Source organism: Equus caballus, chromosome 14, assembly GCF_041296265.1.
Source record: "Equus caballus isolate H_3958 breed thoroughbred chromosome 14, TB-T2T, whole genome shotgun sequence".
Taxonomy (NCBI): domain Eukaryota; kingdom Metazoa; phylum Chordata; class Mammalia; order Perissodactyla; family Equidae; genus Equus; species Equus caballus.
The window spans coordinates 53,801,298-53,821,654 of NC_091697.1; the positions used below are offsets into that span (position 1 = coordinate 53,801,298).

Genomic DNA, 20,357 nt, shown 5'->3' on the forward strand with positions numbered 1-20,357 from the left:
GCTGTGCTACAAAAATGAAAGGCAAGCAGGGAAGGAGTTTTTGGTTTGTTAAGCGCCAAAGACGGAAAGAATGAGGGTTGCTGGATATAGTTAGGGCCTCAACTATTTAGTTTGCTATAAAGAAAAGTCTTATCAGCTTTAATTCATCCATAGAAAATGCCACCTGCCACTCCTTCTACTCCTCCTTTTAAGCAAAAGAAAATGAAAGTTTCCAACTAGGAGTGCCTGGAAGGCGAGCAACAGGGTGCCTTACGGTGTGGTTCCACCATCATCATGGCCTCCTTCTCGGACATCACGAGCTGGCAGAACTGGTCCCCAACGTTGGCCAGGATGTATTTTGAGGTTTCTAGGTCTATCCCTTCTGCTAGGGAGGAAGAGGGAATCCACAGGTTCATGGCATCGGGGTCACTTTGCTGGGGACTCAGAAACCCCTCCACACGGAGTACTCCCTTTCGAGTGAAGATCAACCTGAGATAGGAAGGTAGACAGTCAAATACATGGAAAATAGCAGCAGCAATACAAACTAACATACACCTCAAATCCTAGGACCTAAAAGAAATTAAATGAGAGTTAACAGGAATCAGGCTGAGTTAAGAATTTTCACCATATTTGACCAAGACAGTATACAATCTCTGCTTGTTAAGACTTAATGAGGCCTGGGTTCTCTAAAAAGCTGTCCCAAGGAATGCCTACCAGTTTCTCCATCCACTTGTACTACACCTACGCCAATGCCACTGAACTGTGACCAGAGAAAAACACAGAGCCATGCTCACTGTCACACTTTAAATTCATGTCTACCTACATCAGGTGAGACCTTAATGCTGCCTGGCAGTCATAATACAGTTTCCTGGTGCACCCCCTCTCCTAGATACGTTTCATATCTTCTCCTTTCTCTTAAAACCTCCAATATTACTTTCTCCATGAGGAAGGACCTTGCTAAGTATTCCACTGAGAAAATACAAAGAGCCAGAAGAGAACTTCTGAAGCTCCCACCACCACAGTACCATACCTTCCTGCAACTGGGCCTATATACTCCATGTGACCTTCTGCTACTATGAATGCACTAGGTCCCGGCAAACACCAATCTCTTCACCTATGCTCTGCATTCTATCCTCTTTCATAGGCATCCCTCCACTAATTCTCTCTTCTACATCATCTATTTTTCTCTCTGCTGAATCATTCTTGTCAGTATTTGAACTTGCTATCTCAAAAATCCTCTAAAAATCTGTATCTCAAAATACCTCTTGATCCTACATTCTCCTCCATTTATTTGCTTATTAGAGCAGTTTCTTGAAAGAGTTATCTATACTGATTGTCACCAGTTTCTTTCCCTTTTATTTTCTCTTAATCCACTCCATCAGGCTTTCCTCTACCAATCTACCAAAACTGTTTTTGACGAGGTCATTCCCCCTTGTTAAACCCAATGGTCACTTCCAGTCCTTACCTTACCTGACCCAATTAGCAGCATTTGCCACAGTTCATTATTCCTTCCTGGAAATACTTTCTTCAGTTGTCTTCCAGAATACTTCACTGGCTTTTTCTTTCTCAGCCTCCTTTACTAGTTCCTCCTCATCTTTCCCATCTCTAAATGTTGGAGAGCTCCAGAACTCAGTCCTTGGACTACTTCTCTTCTGTACAGTCTGACTGCATAAGTGATCTCAATTAAACTCACAGCTTTAAATACCTAGTGACAATATAAGTTTTTATCTCTACTTGGAGCTGTTCCTCAGCTCTGGAGTTGTACATCCTGCTGCCTTTTCAACATCTCCATTTGGAAATTTAATAGGCATCTCAAATTTAACATGCCCAAATTAAAACTCCCCATTTTCCTCCCTAGACCTGCTTTTCCCCAAGAAATCTCTTTATCAGTAAATGGCAAATCCATTCTTCCAGTTTTCAGGCCAAAAGCCCTAGACACATCCTTGACTCTTTTCTTTCTCTCATACTCCACATCTAACCCATCAGAAAATCATGTGGGCTGTACTTTCAAAATATACCCTTTATCCAACCACTTCTCATCACTTCCATCGCTAATTCCCTGCACTAAGTCACCATCATTTCTCACTTGGATAATTCCAACAGCCTCCTAATTTTTCTCTGCCTTTGCCTTAATGTAATCTATTCTCAAGAAGGGAGTCACAATGCTCCTTTAAAACATTCATCCGTGTCACTCATCAACTCAAAACTGTCAATGATCTTATTCACTGTGAAAGCCAAGGCCCTTAGAGTAGTCTTTTAAAATGTGGACCCATCATTAACTCTTTGACCTCAATTCCTTTCCTCCCTGGCTTACTCTATTTTAGCTACCCTTGCTCCATGAAGATACCAGGAATATTCCAGCCTCAGGACAGTTGCTCTTGTTGTACCCTCTACCTGGCATACGTGTCTCCCAGAGAAATGCATGGCTCACTCCCTCACCACCTTCACGTCTTTACATAAATAATCTTCTTTAAAACCGTAGCTTCTCTAGCCTCCTCATACTTCAATCCTCTTTCCCTTCTTTATTTTTCTCAAAGTTATTATCAGCTGACAGACCATATATTTAACCTTTTTTTTTCTTATTTACTGTCTCCCTCCCCAACTATAATGCTAACCTCCTGAGGGCTAGAATTTGATGGTTTTGTGCACTGCTTAATCCTCAATGCCGGAACAATGGCTGGCACACATTAAGTGCTCAATAAACATTTGCTGAATAAGTGAATCCATACCACATGGATAAACCACTCAGATTTCTTTATTTTAAAAATGAAAGATTTTTGAAAGATCGTTGATTTATTGAGAAGAAAAGTGACTAAATAACTGTTTGGTAAAAGCAGGGGACATTTCTAGGATTTTCATCAGTTATCTCTACTTCAAAGATGCTTCACGTTATCTTCTAATCTTACTTCTCCTTCTCTCAAGGGGACTCAAGGGACTCTAGCACTGAAGAGAGGAGAAAGTGGTCAGGCAGAACCATAATACAAAATGGAGTCCTGCTTATACCACTGGTTTCAAATGGAACCCAAGTTAGGAGTAACTCAACGTAGCTCAGGGGCTGGTGGCTGAGATTGTTCAAGTTCAATTCTCCAACGACAAAGCCACATGTCATTTCACAATCCAAACAACTAAGTGGCTACTATGACAGAGCCTCAGCACAGACCCTGAGAGCAAAGGGGTAAGAAAAACAAAGAAAGTTGGTGAGATGTGCTTACAGATTCAGAGGAAGAGTGGGAGTTATGTATCATTAATGGAGACTTGGAAGGAGACAGACAGTAGTTTGGGTACCTCCGGAAGTGAAAGAACCGGCAGGCCACAGTGGAATCATCTTGCTCCTGTTCCTTAAACTTCCTATACCGCTCTAGGCGGCACTCACGACACTTGTGCAAGTGAGGGGCGACATTGATGCATGACCCATCCTGCAGGAAGGGCTCTCCAGACTGCTTCAGCTTTTTCACTTTGCTTACATCTTTCAGGACTGACTGGCCAACTGTAGCAAGGGAGGGAGGAGAAATGGTTAGTCATGAGAGGTATAAATGAGACTCAATAACATGATCCTGGGGACAGATACTTGTCCTGACCTGGGCCACTCTTCTTTGCACTGCTTGGGCATGCACCCATCAGGTCCATCCTTGCAGAAAGGGAGCGAAGGGAGCACAGAGGCTTCAACTGGTTGCTAAGGACTACGGAGAATCTGTGGGAAGTGCCCCATTACAGCAACACAACTCTGGGCATGGGTGAAGAAAACCCAAGAAGGCAGAAGGTAGCTGCCATCTGCCTCTAGCCCTTCATGATATGACTGTTCTAACTAATCAAGGACTCTTGGACTCCCATGGGATACCAATTCCTAATGACAACAGCTACTTTTACCATTAAATTTTCTTACACACTTCTGGACCATAACCTCATACCACAGAAATTAATGGCTTTTGGAAAAGGTGTTAAAGCCTTATATATGTGCCAGAGAGAATCAAACTGAGGAGTGATTCTCTTTGCTTCCAGTCCACAAAAGGCTGCTATTTGAGAATAGATGCGAATACTCAGTAACTCCCCTTAAGTAAATTCAAAAGAACGAGTCAAAGGGAGGTACAAAGAGATGAGAAAAAAAAACACAGAAAGAGTTCCTAAACAAACATTTTATCAAGGAAGACTGAGGATCTTCCTTTGTGGGATTATCATTACATAGGACAGACACCCCTCTTACAGTCTGGTTTTGATGCAATCCTACCCTGAATCAGGAGGTCTGATGAGAAACCTTTGCTGGACCTTTTTGGCTATGTAATTTTATAAGATTATAAAACTTTCATCAAAAAGAGGGCCTCCGCTGCCCAAGAACACAACAGACATTTGAGGCTAGTGCCAGAGCCCATGTATAGCCCCAGCAGGATCACCTTTCAGGGGTGCAGTCCGAGGCCGGCCCTTGGGGGCCTGCTTCCCTTTGCCTTTGCCCAGCAACAGCTCAGCACTGCGCTCCCCATTGGGGCCCAGCTTCCCCATCAGGTGCTCCGGAATCCCCTTCAGGCCAGTCTTGGCCTGCAGCTGCTCCTCAGAGTCGCTCAAATCTGACAGGTCACTGTTGGTGCTGGAGTCCGAGTCCTGTCTGCAAGCCAAGCTTCGCTCATCCAGTGAGAACCTTTTCACAGCTTCAAAAGGAGCTTTGTTTTCCTGTGAAAAATCTGCTGGGGGGGACAGAAAGCTGCCTGAGTGCCTGCCAAAGACGTTACTAAAGGTTTTGAGGAGGGGATTGTCTTGCTGCCCAGGCCCCACAGTTGGCCTCTCCTCTGTGGGGCTCGAGGAGAGTGTAGGCATCTCAATGGGCTGGGTGAGGCTGCTGGTGGGTGAACTGGAGCGGCCATTCCCCATGGCAGAGAGGCTTGGACCCCCAGTGGTAAGAGCTGAGCCTAGAACACCAGGTACCAGTTTGGAGGAGTCAGTTGTGATGAAGAGGGTTTTCTTCTTTGCTAAAGATGTCGAATCTGCAGAGTGAGACTCGGGCCAGCTGGGTGCTGCCTTGGAGGTGACAGTGGTAGCAGAGGAAGAGCTACCTGATGCCTGAGATGCAAAGCTGCTGAAAGGGCTATGTTCAACTTTCTCCACAAACGCCAGGAAAGGGTTAGAGGGTTCTTCTCGGGACAGTTTAGGGGGCTGTAAAAATAGATTTTCATGACTCTCTGGGGTGCGGGCATTTAGGAGGCTCCGTGGGAAGGCTGGCGTGAGGGTGGGCATGGACTCTGCAGGCATTTTCCGGTCCACAGAGCTGCCAGCCTTAGAGCCAGATTTAGTGTCTGCTCCAAGGGTGGACCTGCCTTTACATAGGTTCTCAAGGCTTTGTTTGAATGAGTCTCGACTGGAGGAATCATCAGGCAAACTTTCTGAAACGGTAGTGAAGTAGTTACTGGTGGGTAAAGTTTGGGACATGCATTGAAAAAACAAGTTTTTGGAGAGATCAGTGTCTTTCTGAGACTCTGGTGCAGAGCTACAGCCAAAAGAGAAGCCCAAAGGTTTGTTCTCTGTGGCTAGAATCCCATTGGACTGGCTCCTTCCACTTCCAAAAGTCAAAGGTTGTGATGAACTTGGAAGAGATGCTCCAAATCCAGAAGAGGCCAGAACAGAATTTCTTGAATTCTGAAAAGAAGATAGCCTGAGTTAGTGATGCTGGCTTCTCCTGACAACCTTATGACCTCTTTGGACCTAGGCCAACATTTCTTGTGGATCAATCAACTTTTCTTTCCTACAAATCCATGAAAACTGCTCTACTGACTAGATTTCACCAGCATTAGGGCAGAAACCTGCCACAGACCATACAGAGGGCATCTTTAGCAAGGTGAGCTAGAGATAGCAAGATGTCAATTCATCCTGCCACTCCCTCAGTTGTTAGCCAATTGGTTGTCACAGCACTAGCAGGCCGTGTAGGCTTCTCAGTATCTATTTGGAAATGAAGACTTCACCAGGAAATTGGAGAAAAGTGTTCCTGAACAGACATTAGCTTTTACTTTGAAATATACCTACTGACCCTGTAATATTAATCTACCTCAGTGACCTTTGGGGCTATTGTTAAAGCTTTGATTTATTTAAGCTATTGCAAATTATCCATCTTACAAAAGTGACTTTAGCCCCATAACAAGCCCATTGTACATTAAGGAAAATCATTTTCTTTGTTAGTCTGAAACTTCCCAAGATGGACCCTTTTGGAATTTGGCCATTTATTTACGGATTCAAGTCAACCCAAAAGACAAGTATCTGTTTCAATTGAATTTAGACCTAAAAATGCTAATTAAAGAAAGCACACTAATTACTGAACGCTTTTGTTATCATTAGGATCTAACAAGTCTCCAAGTAGGAAAAGTGTAGATACTGATATACCCACGAAACAAAAGCATTCAGCACAACAAAATGGTGAATGAATAAACACTTTCCTTTTTTTACCTTGAAAGTATTAACTTCTGCTATGAATAAAGAAGGGTAGGATCACTTTCATATGCATTACACACACGTATACATACACAGAGAGAAACATCCACAGGTAGATATGAGCCCTTATGTAATACTTATTAATTTAAGAAAATCCAGTCCCTAGGACTTGATTTACAAACAATAGATTCCTAAAAAAAATTAACTTTCTGGTAGTAGAGGATAATATCCCTAAACACTCACTTTAAAACAATGGAAATAAAAATTATTCCATGACTGCTTAACAGATATGGGGTTTCCTTTTGGGGTGATGAAAATTTCTGGTACTAGACAGTGGTGATGGTTGCACAACATTGTGGATGTACTAAATTCCACAGTATTGTACACTTTAAATGGTTAAAATGGTAATTTTTGTGTTAGATGTTACTTTGCCACAACTACAAAAATATTCCAAATAAATGAAAGAGCTATTGTTAAAAAAGGGGGGAGGGGGTTCCATTTATTTAAGGTATTCTTTAAATATGCAAGAGGAGTCTATATTAGGACTGTCCTTGAGGGTTGCATAGAGGCATGAGAACCAGGGAGGCCACCTATGGCTTGCCTCCAGTTGACATTTGCTACAGAGACTGCTTCAGGGCATTTTGGAGTTAAAAACTTAAAGATTATTATTCTTTCTTCTTTTCCTTTCCACTAACCAACAACCACTGACTTAAACCCCCCGCCCCCAAGAAAAAAGAAGAGACCAGACAGATACAGCCCTGAGGCTTTGCTGTTGTTTCACTAGCAGAATTTGGCCAGGAGCCTTGACACCTGCATGACTGCAAGGAACCAGTGTGGGTAGCTCAGGTTTCACTACTAAAGGTACCCTTTAAAAATAAATACACACACGAATGAAAAATAACTTGGAAGGTCCTTCATTTTCCTTCAAATGATTCAATTCCAAACCCTTTGCTTAGAAGAAAGTGATGACAAACTGATTTCAACTCAAGTTTTAGGGCAAGAGGTTTCCTGGGGGCTGTGTCCCTATTTTAGATTTGACATCATAATGGAAACATCCATTTCTGTACTTTAAATCATATCCTAGGAGAATACCAAGAGGCTGACACATTAGCAAAATTACTGATACAGTCAGAGAAATTTCTCCAACCTGTTTGGAAAATGCCCTTTGAATCCATATTTCATCTATTCAGCTTTGCTATTCCAAGAGTAACAGCATTCAGTGGATCTCTTCTTGTAGCATACAAAATTTGGTCTATTTTGTAATCCCCATTTACATCCACATTGCTGTTGACATGGAGTTGATTTTAATTAATTTGGGCAATATGATGACTCACACACACTGGAAATCCACATAAGATCCTCACCTAGTTCTCCTGGGAATTCTGATCAACTAACAGAGGACAAACCATGAACAGTGTGAAATTTGCATTTACAGGCCTTTTCCTCTTCTGCCTGGACATTTTACCTCCCTCTTCATCCCTGCACACTAGGGATTAACAAGCTGCATTTGCTAGGGAGAGGAAGAAGTCAGAGGAAATGTATATGCCATTTGTTTTATCTGACATTGTTTTATCTGACACTGTTGTACCTAAAATAATTCCATTTTAGGATGTGAGCTCCTTCAAATAGGGATTTCAATTCTTTGTTTATAATATACAGTACTTAGCACACAGTAGTTTCCTATACATAATTTAAAAAATCATTTAGTATTTTATCTTTATATTTCATATTCCAGATTAAGTTAACAGCCAGTTTGAAAAAAAATGACTCACATCATAAATGATACCTTGGTGACCAAAATAAGAGTCAAAAGATTGTAAGAACTGATTTTGATATTGTTTCAAATTTGATTGGGGAGTCAACTTGATGCTAACATGTATTTAACAAAAGTTCCATTTTAGCAACAATACATGCATACCAGACAAAGAATATAGTAAACTGGATACTACTGTGATTAATTCCATCAAATTTCCCAGGTAAGGCTTTAAAAGATTAAGTTAGTATTAAAAAAGAAAAAAGCTTTTATAGCCATATCAAATCACAGAAAGAAGCCCAGCCTCAAAGGAAAATATCATAGAAAATGATGAAATGAAAACAGGGGTTGGTGATAGTAGCTTTCACATAGGCTTAATTATAGTGTTCACTGTTACCAACACTGTAATTCATCACCCTTGCCTCTCATAGGCCTGGTGGAGGCTCAACCACTACATGAACTAAATAGATAATTTAAAAAGATTCCCCACCAGATCTATTTTAGCATCTCATTAAATTGGATTGTATAATCTGTTTTTGATTAGCCCAATTGTTCAGGTGACTTTTAAGAGCTGATAAACTTATTAAAATATACACATTTGTCCAGTGAGCAATAAAAGACTATCCACAGAGTACAATTTAAGCACATCTCAGAAATACTCCTTCCCTATGGCATTTGAAATGCCTTTCAATGTGTTAACAACAAAGTAGGGTGAAAGAGTGAACCCAAATCTTGCAAATCTGCCCCTGAAACAACTCACCTCTCCTGGGGCCTGCAACCGGCTGCCTTTCTGTTTTTCCGGCCCAGCCCCTGCTCCGAGGCCAGTGTCTGAGATCCTCACCGTGGTTGGGGTGGAGCTGGTGGTAGTGACCACAGCTGCTGAAGCCACCAGGCCCTGGCCAACTTGTTCCAGTGTTTTTCCTGCCTCTTTGTTTTCGGCTCCACCCACCTCTGGGGCCAAAGATGTCTGACCTGTGGCTGTAGAATATGAAGTGAAAGGTACAGGTGTGTCTCCACCTACAGGCTCATCCTGCACCACCAGAGTCCTGCCGTTTTCTTTGGTGTAAGTGGCAAAGCGAATGTTGCGGTTAATCTGGGGGACAAATGTAGTCGGTGGCTGCTTGGCTCTCTGATCCAGCCCTGGCTCTCCACTGGTATTCCCTCCTTTCCAGGGCCCTCGGCTCGCCTCACCTCCATCGCTCCCATTACTGTCTACTTCACCCCTGTCTCCTTTTAATTTCTTTGATGCAGAGTCACACCCAGAGTCCGAAGCACTCTTCCTCCTCCGGCCATCTTTCCCCTCTATGCTCTCTCTCTTCTTCTTTCCTTTGGAAGATTTTACTGCTTTTAACGTACCCCCCTACAAAACAAAATTCAAAAAAGATTTATTAAAATGGACCTTCCATCCTGTGAAAACCATAAACCATTAGCTCTTTCCTATCTCTAGAAGCAGACAATCAAAGCAGGCACAAGTTTCCAAGTTCCAATGCCAGTTCTACATTCCCTTTGTCAAAAAGCTCCAATCTTCCTGTGACTCAGTTTATATGTACATATTCAAGATAATGGTTACTAGACCTCACTTGGCAAACTTTCCCTTAAACAAAATGCACTACTTCCTCAAATGGACTTTTTTGAGGGTTTTAAAAATTTGTGGAATTTCTTTTACAAAATAGACTGCTGGAGGTGGGCTAGGAGCTCATTTGCCCCTTGCTGAAAAAAAGTCTGCTTTATTTCACATTTATCTCCTTGTTTGACAGAAAACTGGCATTTCAAGTATTGAAATAAAAAGTCTCTAAAAACTTGTGACAATTTAACAATAGGAAAACCAACATTTGCAAGTCTGTGACCAAAGGAAAAGTGAGCCCAAGAGAGATAGGTTTGGCTTGCTTTTAGATACTATAAAGATGCAATCAATCTCTAGACCTCATTTCAAAGCATTAGAGAGAGGAAAGCAAAAAAACCAGGTTATCATAAACTGCCAAATCTTTTGGCTCTTCCAATAATTTTAGCCTATCTCATGAAATCTTACTTGTGCTTTATTTAAGAGGTCAGATAATCTTAAATGATACAGGATCAGAAGGGGCAATTCCTATCTGAATAAATTCCTTCTTTGAGAAGGACAAGGGGCAGGTGACTTGGGACACAGCTAACATTCTCTCAAGCAAACTTTGTGCAGCAAGGACTTATATCTAGAACATTCCTAGACTGGTATCCCACCACAAGCGGGTATTCTTTTTAGCTTTAACTTTCAGATAAAATGTGTTGAGGTGCCAATAAGCTAGTGACTCACAGTTATTTAGCCATTAATATTCACCAACTTAATCTACTCTTACTGCCCTTGAATATTTATAGATTCTTTGTGCAGATCTGTATCTTTGTTATAATCACTATAATAGCTGTTACAACAAACTTTTTCAAATTTTATATTTCTTCTTGTCATCTCTAGTTTCTATATTTTTCTCCTTCTTTCTTTCCTTCTTTTCCTTTTTTTGTTGCCTTCATTTCCATGTTTTCTCCCTTAACTTCCTTCTACAACTCATTTTTTTTTTTCGAGGAAGACTAGCCCTGAGCTAACTGTCGCCAATCCTCCTCTTTTTGCTGAGGAAGACTGGTCCTGAGCCAACACCCGTGCCCATCTTCCTCTACTTTATATGTGGGACGCCAACCACAGCATGGCTTGCCAAGAGGTGCCATGTCCGCACCCAGGATCCAAACCAGTGAACCCCGGGCCACCAAAGCGGAACGTGCGCACTTAACCGCTGCGCCAGCCCCCCTTCTACAACTCTTAACCAAACCTCAAGATTTATTTGTTTCCCCAATACTTTTGGTAATATCAATCTAAGTTTCTAAATCTTTCATTCAAGAATTGCTTCTGTTTGCTAAGAATTGTTTTCATTTGCTCCTTCAAATTTTTTTTATCCTTTCTTCAACATTTATCATCATTCAGTTTTCACTGTTGTGAACTATTTCTGCATGATCAATGAAATCTCTCCTTTCTTGCTCACTCATTCAAGGAGACAAGGTGACTATGGATCTCTAAGAAGGGTTACTGGAAAACTTGGCAGAACTGTCAATAATAATTGTACTTTGTTAGCTAAGAAGATAGTCACATTATGGCAAAGCTGAAAAGGGAAGAATCAACATCTGCTGCTGAAAACCACAGATCTCACTTCTAACTCATCCAGCCAACTTGTAGAGCTTGGCTCATAGCAACCTTCCTGAGCAACAACTTATTTATATGTCCTACTTATGGCAAGCTACTCACACGTGAGTAGACAACCTAGAATACTGAGACCAGTACTCTCCAGCACTATCTGGCCAGCTGAACAGTACCTGGCATATAATAGGTGCTTAATGAATAAGGAAGAAAATGAAAAAGGGACCCAGTACACCATCAAACTAACAGGTATTTTTAGCCATTTAAACACAGTCAAGAGATTTATCCTATTTGTGTAACACAATATGTTGTAATGAGCTGTTAAATTTAACCCTGATGCTTCTTTTCCTACCCTGATCTTGTTTTATCAAGTCAAGAATGACTGGATAAAGATGATGAGGAAAACTGTACGCTCAGCAGGAGTGGCCAAGACAGCAATATTACAGAGGTGCTAAAAGACTATGAGGAATATGTGCACAGCTGGTTGTCCTAGTCAATGTCCTACTGAAGGAAATTCACACAAGATTCCTTGACTGGTTCAGGCCCTGATTTATAAAGTATCTTTTTGGGGGGCAGGGGACCATGATAATTCAGAATGAAGTGAGTGTTGGCCTGGTTCATGGTAAGTATGGAGTAATCCACTGTGTGCTGAGCACTGAATTGGGCACCTGTTTGATTTGCTTCTTCTTGGGATATGGAATTTCAGAACCAGTTGGAGCTCACTACCACCAAATGGAAAAAAAAAGAGGATATAGCTTCTCCATTTGTTATTACTGGATAGGTCATGAATACTACCAGTGCTTATTACAGCTTTAACTGTCTGCTGTATCTTTCAAACATACCTGTCCTAAAAGAATGTAAGAAGAAATAGTTAGGCCATGGATTTTAAAATGGCTAGGCAACACAGCCATGATTAAAAAGGTTTGCTCAGACTAGGTCTCTTTCTTCAGAGTAGCCTCCCTTAACTAGACAAGACTGTGGGAACAGCAAGAAATGTACAGTGGCTAGAGCTGAAATCCAAAGGGCATCCAGGATAACACACACACATAAGGAATCCACATAACAAGATAATGCAAGGTCATGAGTCTGCTCGGAGTCTCAGTCTATTACTGTACCTCACTCTGAGGCGTCGAATTATCCATCAGCATCACATGGATCAGTCTGGGATCTACGGACTTGATCTCACCACTCTACAGTAGGAGCAGGATAGCAGAAAATATGAAAAAGGGAGGAAAAAAGATTTAATGCCTTGTCCACCAAAGATGTAACCATGTATTTTTCTAATCTATCTAATTATCTCATATTCTCTCATTTTTTCTTTTTCTTTCTTCCTTCCTTCCTCTCTCTCTCCCTTTCTTTCTTGCTTTTTTTGCTGAGGAAGATTAGCCCTGAGCTAACATTTATTGCCAATCTTCATCTTTTTTTTTTTGCTTAAGGAAAATTAGCCCTGAGCTAACATCTGTGCTAATCTTCCTCCACTCTATATGTGGGTTGCTGCTACAGCATGACTGACAAGTGGTAGAGGTCCACGCCTGGGATCCAAACCCGTGAACCTGGGCCACTGAAGCAGAGTGCACCAAACTTAACCATGACACCACAGGGCCAGCACCATCTCTTTTATTTCTACTCCCCTACTAGAATGAATGACAGAATTGTGTTCAATGCCCAAGTGTCTCTTTTAGGGATGTTAATTTCAAATTCTGCATCTCTAAAACCTTCTTACTCTGTTACATTTCATTACAGAAACCAAAAAACTTCAGTACCAATAATCATTAAAAGCACTATGCTAAACAAAACTCACCTCTCTACTATTAAAGAACAAAAGCTTTTGGGAGGGGCCAATTTGACAGATATTGTCAGATTTAATGTGCATATCCTTTGACTTAGCAATTACACACCTAGGAATTTATTCCAATAATGTGAAACAGTGTGCAATGATATATGTTCAAGGATAATCACTGCAGCATTATTTATATTAGTGAAAATACTGGCGAAGATTTAAATGTCTGTCAATTTTAGATTAAATTAGTTATGATACATCCATTCAGTGGAATAGTATGCATCTATTTTAAAAGCATGAGGCAGATTTTTATATATACTTACGCAGAAAGAAGATAATTTACAATTAAGTAAAAAAGGTAAGTTATAGAACTGTATGTACCGTAGGATCCCATTAGTTAATGAAGTGTGATTTATATAATTATCATATAAATAGGTAATATATTAATATTATACACACACAAACAACATATTTGGAAGAATATGAAATATATACCAAAGTGTTGATTATGGTTACCATTTGAGGGAGTGATATTTGCCTAGGAGAAGGGGTGGCTTTCAATATCTACTTTATATATCTGTGTATCATTTGAAATTTTTAAATGAAGATTAATTAAATCTTTTTTTTAAAGATTTGCCCCTGAGCTAATAACTGTTGGCAATCTTCCTTTTTTGTTTTTTTCCTGCTTTTTTCTCCCCAAATCCTCCCAGTACATAGTTGTATATTTTTTTAGTTGTGAGCCCTTCTAGTTGTGGCATGTGGGACGTCGTCTCAACATGGCCTAATGAGTGGTGCCATGTCCGTGCCCAGGATCTGAACCAGTGAAACCCCGGGCTGCCGAAGGGGAGCGCAGGAACTTAATCACTCAGCCACAGGGCTGGCCCCAATTTAATATTTTTTAAATATCATTTAAGCATAAATGATAAACAAATAAATAAACTGCATTACATGTGACTGCTTAGGGCAAGTCTGAAACCAATTCAAAGACATCATAAATAAATATTTATTTGACTCAAAACACTCATCTATTGTTTTTCCTAGACTATTCTCCAGGTATTTCTAGATGCTATGTTTTTTCTGTTTACTTCATTAGAAAAAATTCATTTCTTCAGCCTCTCAGGGAGAGTGGCTAAGTATTACAGAAGCAAATGCTAACTGACTAGATTTTTAACTGCTAACCTTTATGAATATGATACCACTTCACATTTGTGTGTTCTCTTACCAATTTCAAACCATTTTCAAATACATTATCTCAGTTCCCAAAACAGTGCTGTGAGGTCAGTGGAGGGTTACCTAATTACCTCTAAGTTACAGATGAGAACACTGAGACTAAGAAAACTGAACAGCCTTTCTCAAGGTCATACAGTCATTAAGTGACAGAGCCAGAAATGGAACCCATGTCTTCTTACACTAGCGAAGTGCTCCCTTTCTCTACACCACCCTCTGTAAGGGGATGGATGGCCCTCAGATGAAATAACATGGAGCCTCACCTCAGTTATAGACACCTCCATAAGACGAGTGATAGAGTCTTGATGGCTTACAATACCATAGAGCCAACTTTCCTCCCCTTCTGGCTGGTATACTTTGACCCTGTGACCTTGAACACTGTAGGGACCTAAAGGAGAGATCAGTCAGTATTTAATATTTTAATATTAAATTTAAAACATAAATAGTTTTTCCCAGTGACTTTTGTAAATTCTGTTTTTTTAAGAGATTCCTTGGAATCTCTCAGCACTGTGATTCCACCTTATCTCAATCTTCCAATTCTAGAAATAACATAGAGAAGAGAAAGGAAACTTAGAAATCAAAAACTACAGGTACTATGAAAATCTACTCAGATCTATCTGACATATATATAAAAAGTGAGAGGTCAGTAAGTTGAATGTACTATTTTGTTAAGTGACCACAGGAATGATATATGACCATTTATACTCTGCTATCTGACTTTCAAGAACAGTAGGTGGAGAGTTCAATTTATGGGGTTTCCAGCCTCTGCACTATAATAGTCTGAACAAATATAGCACCTGTCTTCCTAGGAACACATAGTTTCAAAGATATTACTTTATCAGCAGGTAATGTTACCCTGCAATTTCAGTTGGCCAGCCAAGAAGGACAGTTTCTCTCTCCTGCATATCTTATACATTTGAGACTATATGGCTAAATCATTACTTATTTTAAATTATTATCTCTCAAAGCTATATTTAAGCTTAATTTTTCTATATATACTCATATACATCTCCACTTTTCATTCTGTCTGCTTGATCTTCTTCTCTCTGCTATTAATTTTTCCTCACATTTCTTTTTTCCTCCATACCTTTCCTTGATTATTAAACAGCCCCATTTTATCCTGATATTCTCCTTCCCTAAATAGGTTAGTTTTCCTACCTTTACCTGTTTAGATTTAGTTTGACAAAAGAGAATCAAGGACCCTATTTCACTGAAAATCATGATTATTATCACGAGGCTCAGAAGGAAAGAGGAATGGATGTACAACATGAAGGGAAGGACAAATGAAGCAATAATCTACCTTTGTGTAGAATCTTGGGCAAAATCTGTATCTGAACTGAAAAAAGCTAATAATTCTCTTTTTTGTTTTCATTCTTAAAAAATAACATGCTGTTAATGTGCATGAGTCTATGGACAACTTTCCTTATGAATCCACCTTGCACTCTTAGTTGTTATTTGCTGGTATTAACTGTCTTTAGAACTTGAGAAACTTACAGACAGTAAGCTCAACAAGGGCAGAGATTTTCTAGCTCATGGTTATATCCCTAGTATCTCAACATTGTGTCTGGTACAAGATTAGTCCTTAGTGAATAGTTCAGAAATGAAAAAAACAACAAAACTCAAGACAAAACTGTATATTATGAAACATAATACAAAGAGAAAACAGTGGTCTGAGTGAGAGCCTAATTTGCCAACCTATTCTAGAGATCCAGCTAACTGGAGATACTCTTGACTCTACATACAAAAAGAAGACAAGCACAAATGTTTAGAGTTGCATGGTATCCTCCTCATTCTATCACTTTCAACATTGACCACACACCTGACTCAAAATTCAGGGACAGAAGAATCCTGCTCCTACCTCGGCTGAATATCTCTTGTAGCTTTTGGTCACTGATCAAAGCATTAACTGTTTCTCTCAGTGCAGCGTGTTCCAAAAGAATCTGGTTTTGACTATCTGTTCCCATCTGGCAAAGATAAAAGAAGAAAACAACTGAATATTAAAATGAGTAGCAATAATATGTAACTAGATGAGAAAAATCGTACTCCTAAGGAGTTCTATAATAGCATTTGCCAAAGAATGTTCTGTAGGACCTTAATCTCATGAAATGCTCTGCATAAAATAAGGATGATAGAATCAATTAGGTTTAGGAAATATTACATACTATATCTTTCTACATACAATAGGATATTAAAGGCTCTGAGAAGACATGTAGGAGAAAAAAATCTCTTAGGTCAGTGTTTCTCATACTTATTTGACCACAAAACATTTTATTCCAGGTAAATCTGTTTGTTTATTTTGATATTTATTCAACATTTACTGAGTGCCTACTCATATTCACAAAGATGAATAAAGCAAAGTTGCTGAGAGGGTGTGAGGCCTCATGAGAGAGGAAGACACATCAACAAAGAAATTTTCATTAATATTTCAGTTTAGGAAATACTGTTCTTGGCTGCCTCAGTAAGAGAGCAAAACTCTTAGAAGTCTCCTAATTTTTAACCTTTGGACAGTAACCCTTACAAGTGAGAAACAAATATTACTATTCATAAATTCTGAAACTCTAACTCAGATGCTAATTTGCTTAAATTACTAACTTATCCTTTTTCGTTGTAACTAAAGATATACATAAGCTCTTAAATATTTAATGTTGCTCAGAATCATCCCAAACTCCCAGCTTCCCTGCCACTGACATAAATGTAGGCCCCTTCAGACTCAAATTATAAAAGCAGCTACCTCTGGGAAGCCACCTCTTCTGAGACCCTTAGAATTGTGGTCTTAAGTCGTAAGCGGTTTTAGGGTGGGGTAGGGGTCTATAGAAGAGGAAAGAAGCCTCAGCCGCCAAGCCCACTTTTCAAGGGAACAGAGAAACTTTAAAAAGCATAGCGTATCACTGGGAGGAAGGACTTGTTTCAATGCTAAAACAAAAGGGGAAACACCATATATTTACAATCAACAAAGAAATTAGCAAGGCGAGAAATAAGCTTAGGACTAGAGTAAATGTTAAGTACCTGGAACAGATGTAACCCATTAGCATCCGACAGGAAACGAAGCTCTCGATCCAAAAGGTATTCAACTGGAACCACAGAACCCAAACCGAGTTTATCTACTAGGGGAGTGAAAGTCTGTGAAGTACAATGACAAGAACTTTATTAGAACTTGCAAAAGAACATATATAACAGTTCAACCAAATCTCTAACTTCAGAGAAAATATCCATTATTAATATATCTTTCACCTCAGTAAATACAGATAAACTAAAGCTTAAGTCCTTGGAAATATTCCCAACCCAGCACCTGCCCCTCAAATAATCACAGCAAGCAAACTAGAGCAGAAAGTCAGCTCAATACTTCTTATTTACAGCTAAAAAGGACAAGAAGAATGAGAAATTCCTCCTCCTCTCTAGGGATCTGACTAATCTTCTTGCCAGGCTTCATGAGGACTAAAAGTACAGTAAATTCCCAGAATAAAGAGTTACACCATTATCATCTCTACAACTCCTGAAATCTCAGTGAGATTTCTAAAATAATCACTGGTATAAATATGCACGGATAAATTCATATTACTGTTTCACAAATAAATAGCCTACAAAAGTCACCCAGGGGACAACATCCATTTGAGCTTCTTCTAAAAGTTCAATTGGAAAGTGGCCTTAAAAACAAATGAAAAAAGACAGTTTAGTAATTGATGATATGTATAATCAATAGGTAAAAGAGATTTGTTCTGAGTATTATTTATTTAATTTGGTTAGCCACAGGAGAATTAAGATTTTAAAAAATGTAACCATTTATGCCTATACTTTGCTAATAGGATAGGTAGAAACAAATGGATATGCTCAGAATTAAACTTTATAGTATATTTTGTCTGATTTCAGAAAACAAAACTTAATAACAAGCAACAAAGGCAAAAATAAACATGTGGGACTACATCAAACTAAAAAGCTTCTGCATTGCAAAAGAAATGATCAATAAAATAAAAAGGCAACATAATGAATGGGAGTAAATATTTGCAAATCATACATAAGGAGTTAATAGCGAAATATACTAGGAACTCATACAACTCAATAGTAAAAGAATAAATTATCTTATTAAAAAATGGGAAAATCACCTGAATAGACATTTTTCCAAAGAAGATATACAAATGGGCAACAGGTAATGCAAATCAAAACCACAATGAGATATCACCTCACATCTGTTAGAATGGCTATCATCAAAGACAAAAGATAAGTACTGGAAAGGATATAGAGAAAAGGGAACCTCTGTGCACCATTGGTGGGAATGTAAATTGGTGCATCCACTATAGAAAGCAATATAGAGGTTTTTCAAAAAATTAAAAATAGGGGCCAGCCCCGTGGCTGAGTGGTTGAGTTCGCGTGCTCTGCTGTGGCAGTCCAGGGTTTCACTGGTTCGGATCCTGGCCACGGACATGGCGCCACTGGTCAGGCCATGCTGAGGCAGTGTCCACATGCCACAACTGGAAGGACCGACAACTAAAATATACAACTATGTACTGGGGGATTTGGGGAGAAAAAGCAGAAAAAAAAATTAAAAATAGAACTACTATATGAACCAGCAACCCCATTTTTGGGTATTTATCTGAAGGAAACGAAATCACTATCTTGAAGAGCTATCTGCAACTCCATGTTCACTGTAGCATTATTCACAATATCCAAGACATGGAAACAACCTAAGTGTCTGGTAATGGATAACTGGATAAAGAAAATGTGGTATGTACACACACACAGGAATATTATTCAGTCATTAAAAAGGAGGAACTCTTTGGGGCCGGCCCAGTGGCGTAGCGGTTAAGTGCACGTGCTCCTCTTTGGCAGCCTGAGGTTCGCCCGTTCAGATCCTGGGAGCGGACTCATGCACTGCTTATCAAGCCATGCTGTGACAGGCATCCCACATATAAAGTGGAGGAAGATGGGCATGGATATTAGCTCAGGGCCAATCTTCCTCAGCAAAAAAGAGGAGGATTAGCAATGAATGTTAGCTCAAGGCTAATCTTCCTCAAAAAAAAAAAGTTAAAAAAAATTTAATAAACAGAAAAAGGAGGAAATCTTGGAGTCAGCCCTGTGACTGAGTGGTTAAGTTTGTGCACTCCACTTCAGAGGCCTGGGGTTCGCTGGTTTGGATCCTGGGCGCAGACCTACACACCAATCATCAAGCCATGCTGTGGCAGCATCCCACATAGAAGAACCGAAATGACTTACAACTAGGATATACAACTATGTACTGGGGCTTTGAGGATTAAAAAAAAAAAAAGAGGAAGACTGGCAACAGATGTTAGCTCAGGGCCAATCTTCCTTACCAAAAAAGGAGGAAATCTTGCCATTTACAACATGGATAAACCTTGAGGGCATTATGGTAAGTGAAATAAGTCAGACAGGAAAAGACAAACACTGTATGATCTCACTTATATATGGAATCTAAAAAACTAAACACATAGATATAGAGAGTAAACTGGTGGTTGCCAGGGGAAGAGGGAGTGAGGGAAATGGATGAAGGTGGTCAAAGGGTACAAACTTCAGTTATAAGACGAGGAAGTTCTGGGCATGTAATGTACAGCATGGTGACTATAGGTAACAATACTCTGTTCATACTTGAAAATTGCTAAGAGAATAAATCTTAAACATTCTCACCACACACACAAAAAGGTAACTATGTGAATCAATAGATGTGTTAACTAACCTTACAGTGGCAATCATTTCACAATATATATGTATATCAAATCCTCATGTTGTACACAAACTTACACAATGTTATGTCAATTATATCTCAATAAAGCTGGGAAAAAAATAAAATAGAGTTCCTATGGAAAAAAAAGACCTTAAGGATTACAAACATTGTTTCATAACCTCACTGTGAGAAGAGACTACAGGTGAAAAAATTCTTTGGCAACAAAAAGTATCAAATATTATCTAATATAAAAAGTTTCAGAAGACACAGGAGAAAAGATCTCTCCCAATTTTTGCTTTGGTAACTTCAGAGTAAAAGTGTGTTAAGGACAAATCATAGAGTTTCGGGAATTCTATAGAGTTCAGCTATTAGAGAAATA

General features: G+C 39.5%; 1 protein-coding gene across 4 annotated transcripts in view; it reads right to left on the minus strand.

The window, feature by feature from the left end:
* KDM3B (lysine demethylase 3B) overlaps positions 1-20,357 on the minus strand; it is a 55,903-nt gene that overhangs the window by 21,008 nt on the left and 14,538 nt on the right. For 2 of the 4 annotated variants that reach the window (XM_070234191.1, XM_023617616.2), the window contains exons 3-10: positions 17,311-17,424; positions 16,163-16,268; positions 14,568-14,692; positions 12,413-12,487; positions 8,901-9,500; positions 4,368-5,601; positions 3,265-3,466; positions 254-468 (exon numbers count right to left, since the gene is read on the minus strand). In XM_070234191.1, coding sequence (XP_070090292.1) covers positions 254-468; positions 3,265-3,466; positions 4,368-5,601; positions 8,901-9,500; positions 12,413-12,487; positions 14,568-14,692; positions 16,163-16,268; positions 17,311-17,424 — 2,671 coding nt within the window. The remainder of the gene's footprint in view (positions 1-253; positions 469-3,264; positions 3,467-4,367; positions 5,602-8,900; positions 9,501-12,412; positions 12,488-14,567; positions 14,693-16,162; positions 16,269-17,310; positions 17,425-20,357) is intronic. The other 2 variants (XM_023617619.2, XM_070234192.1) reach the window with 1 other exon arrangement.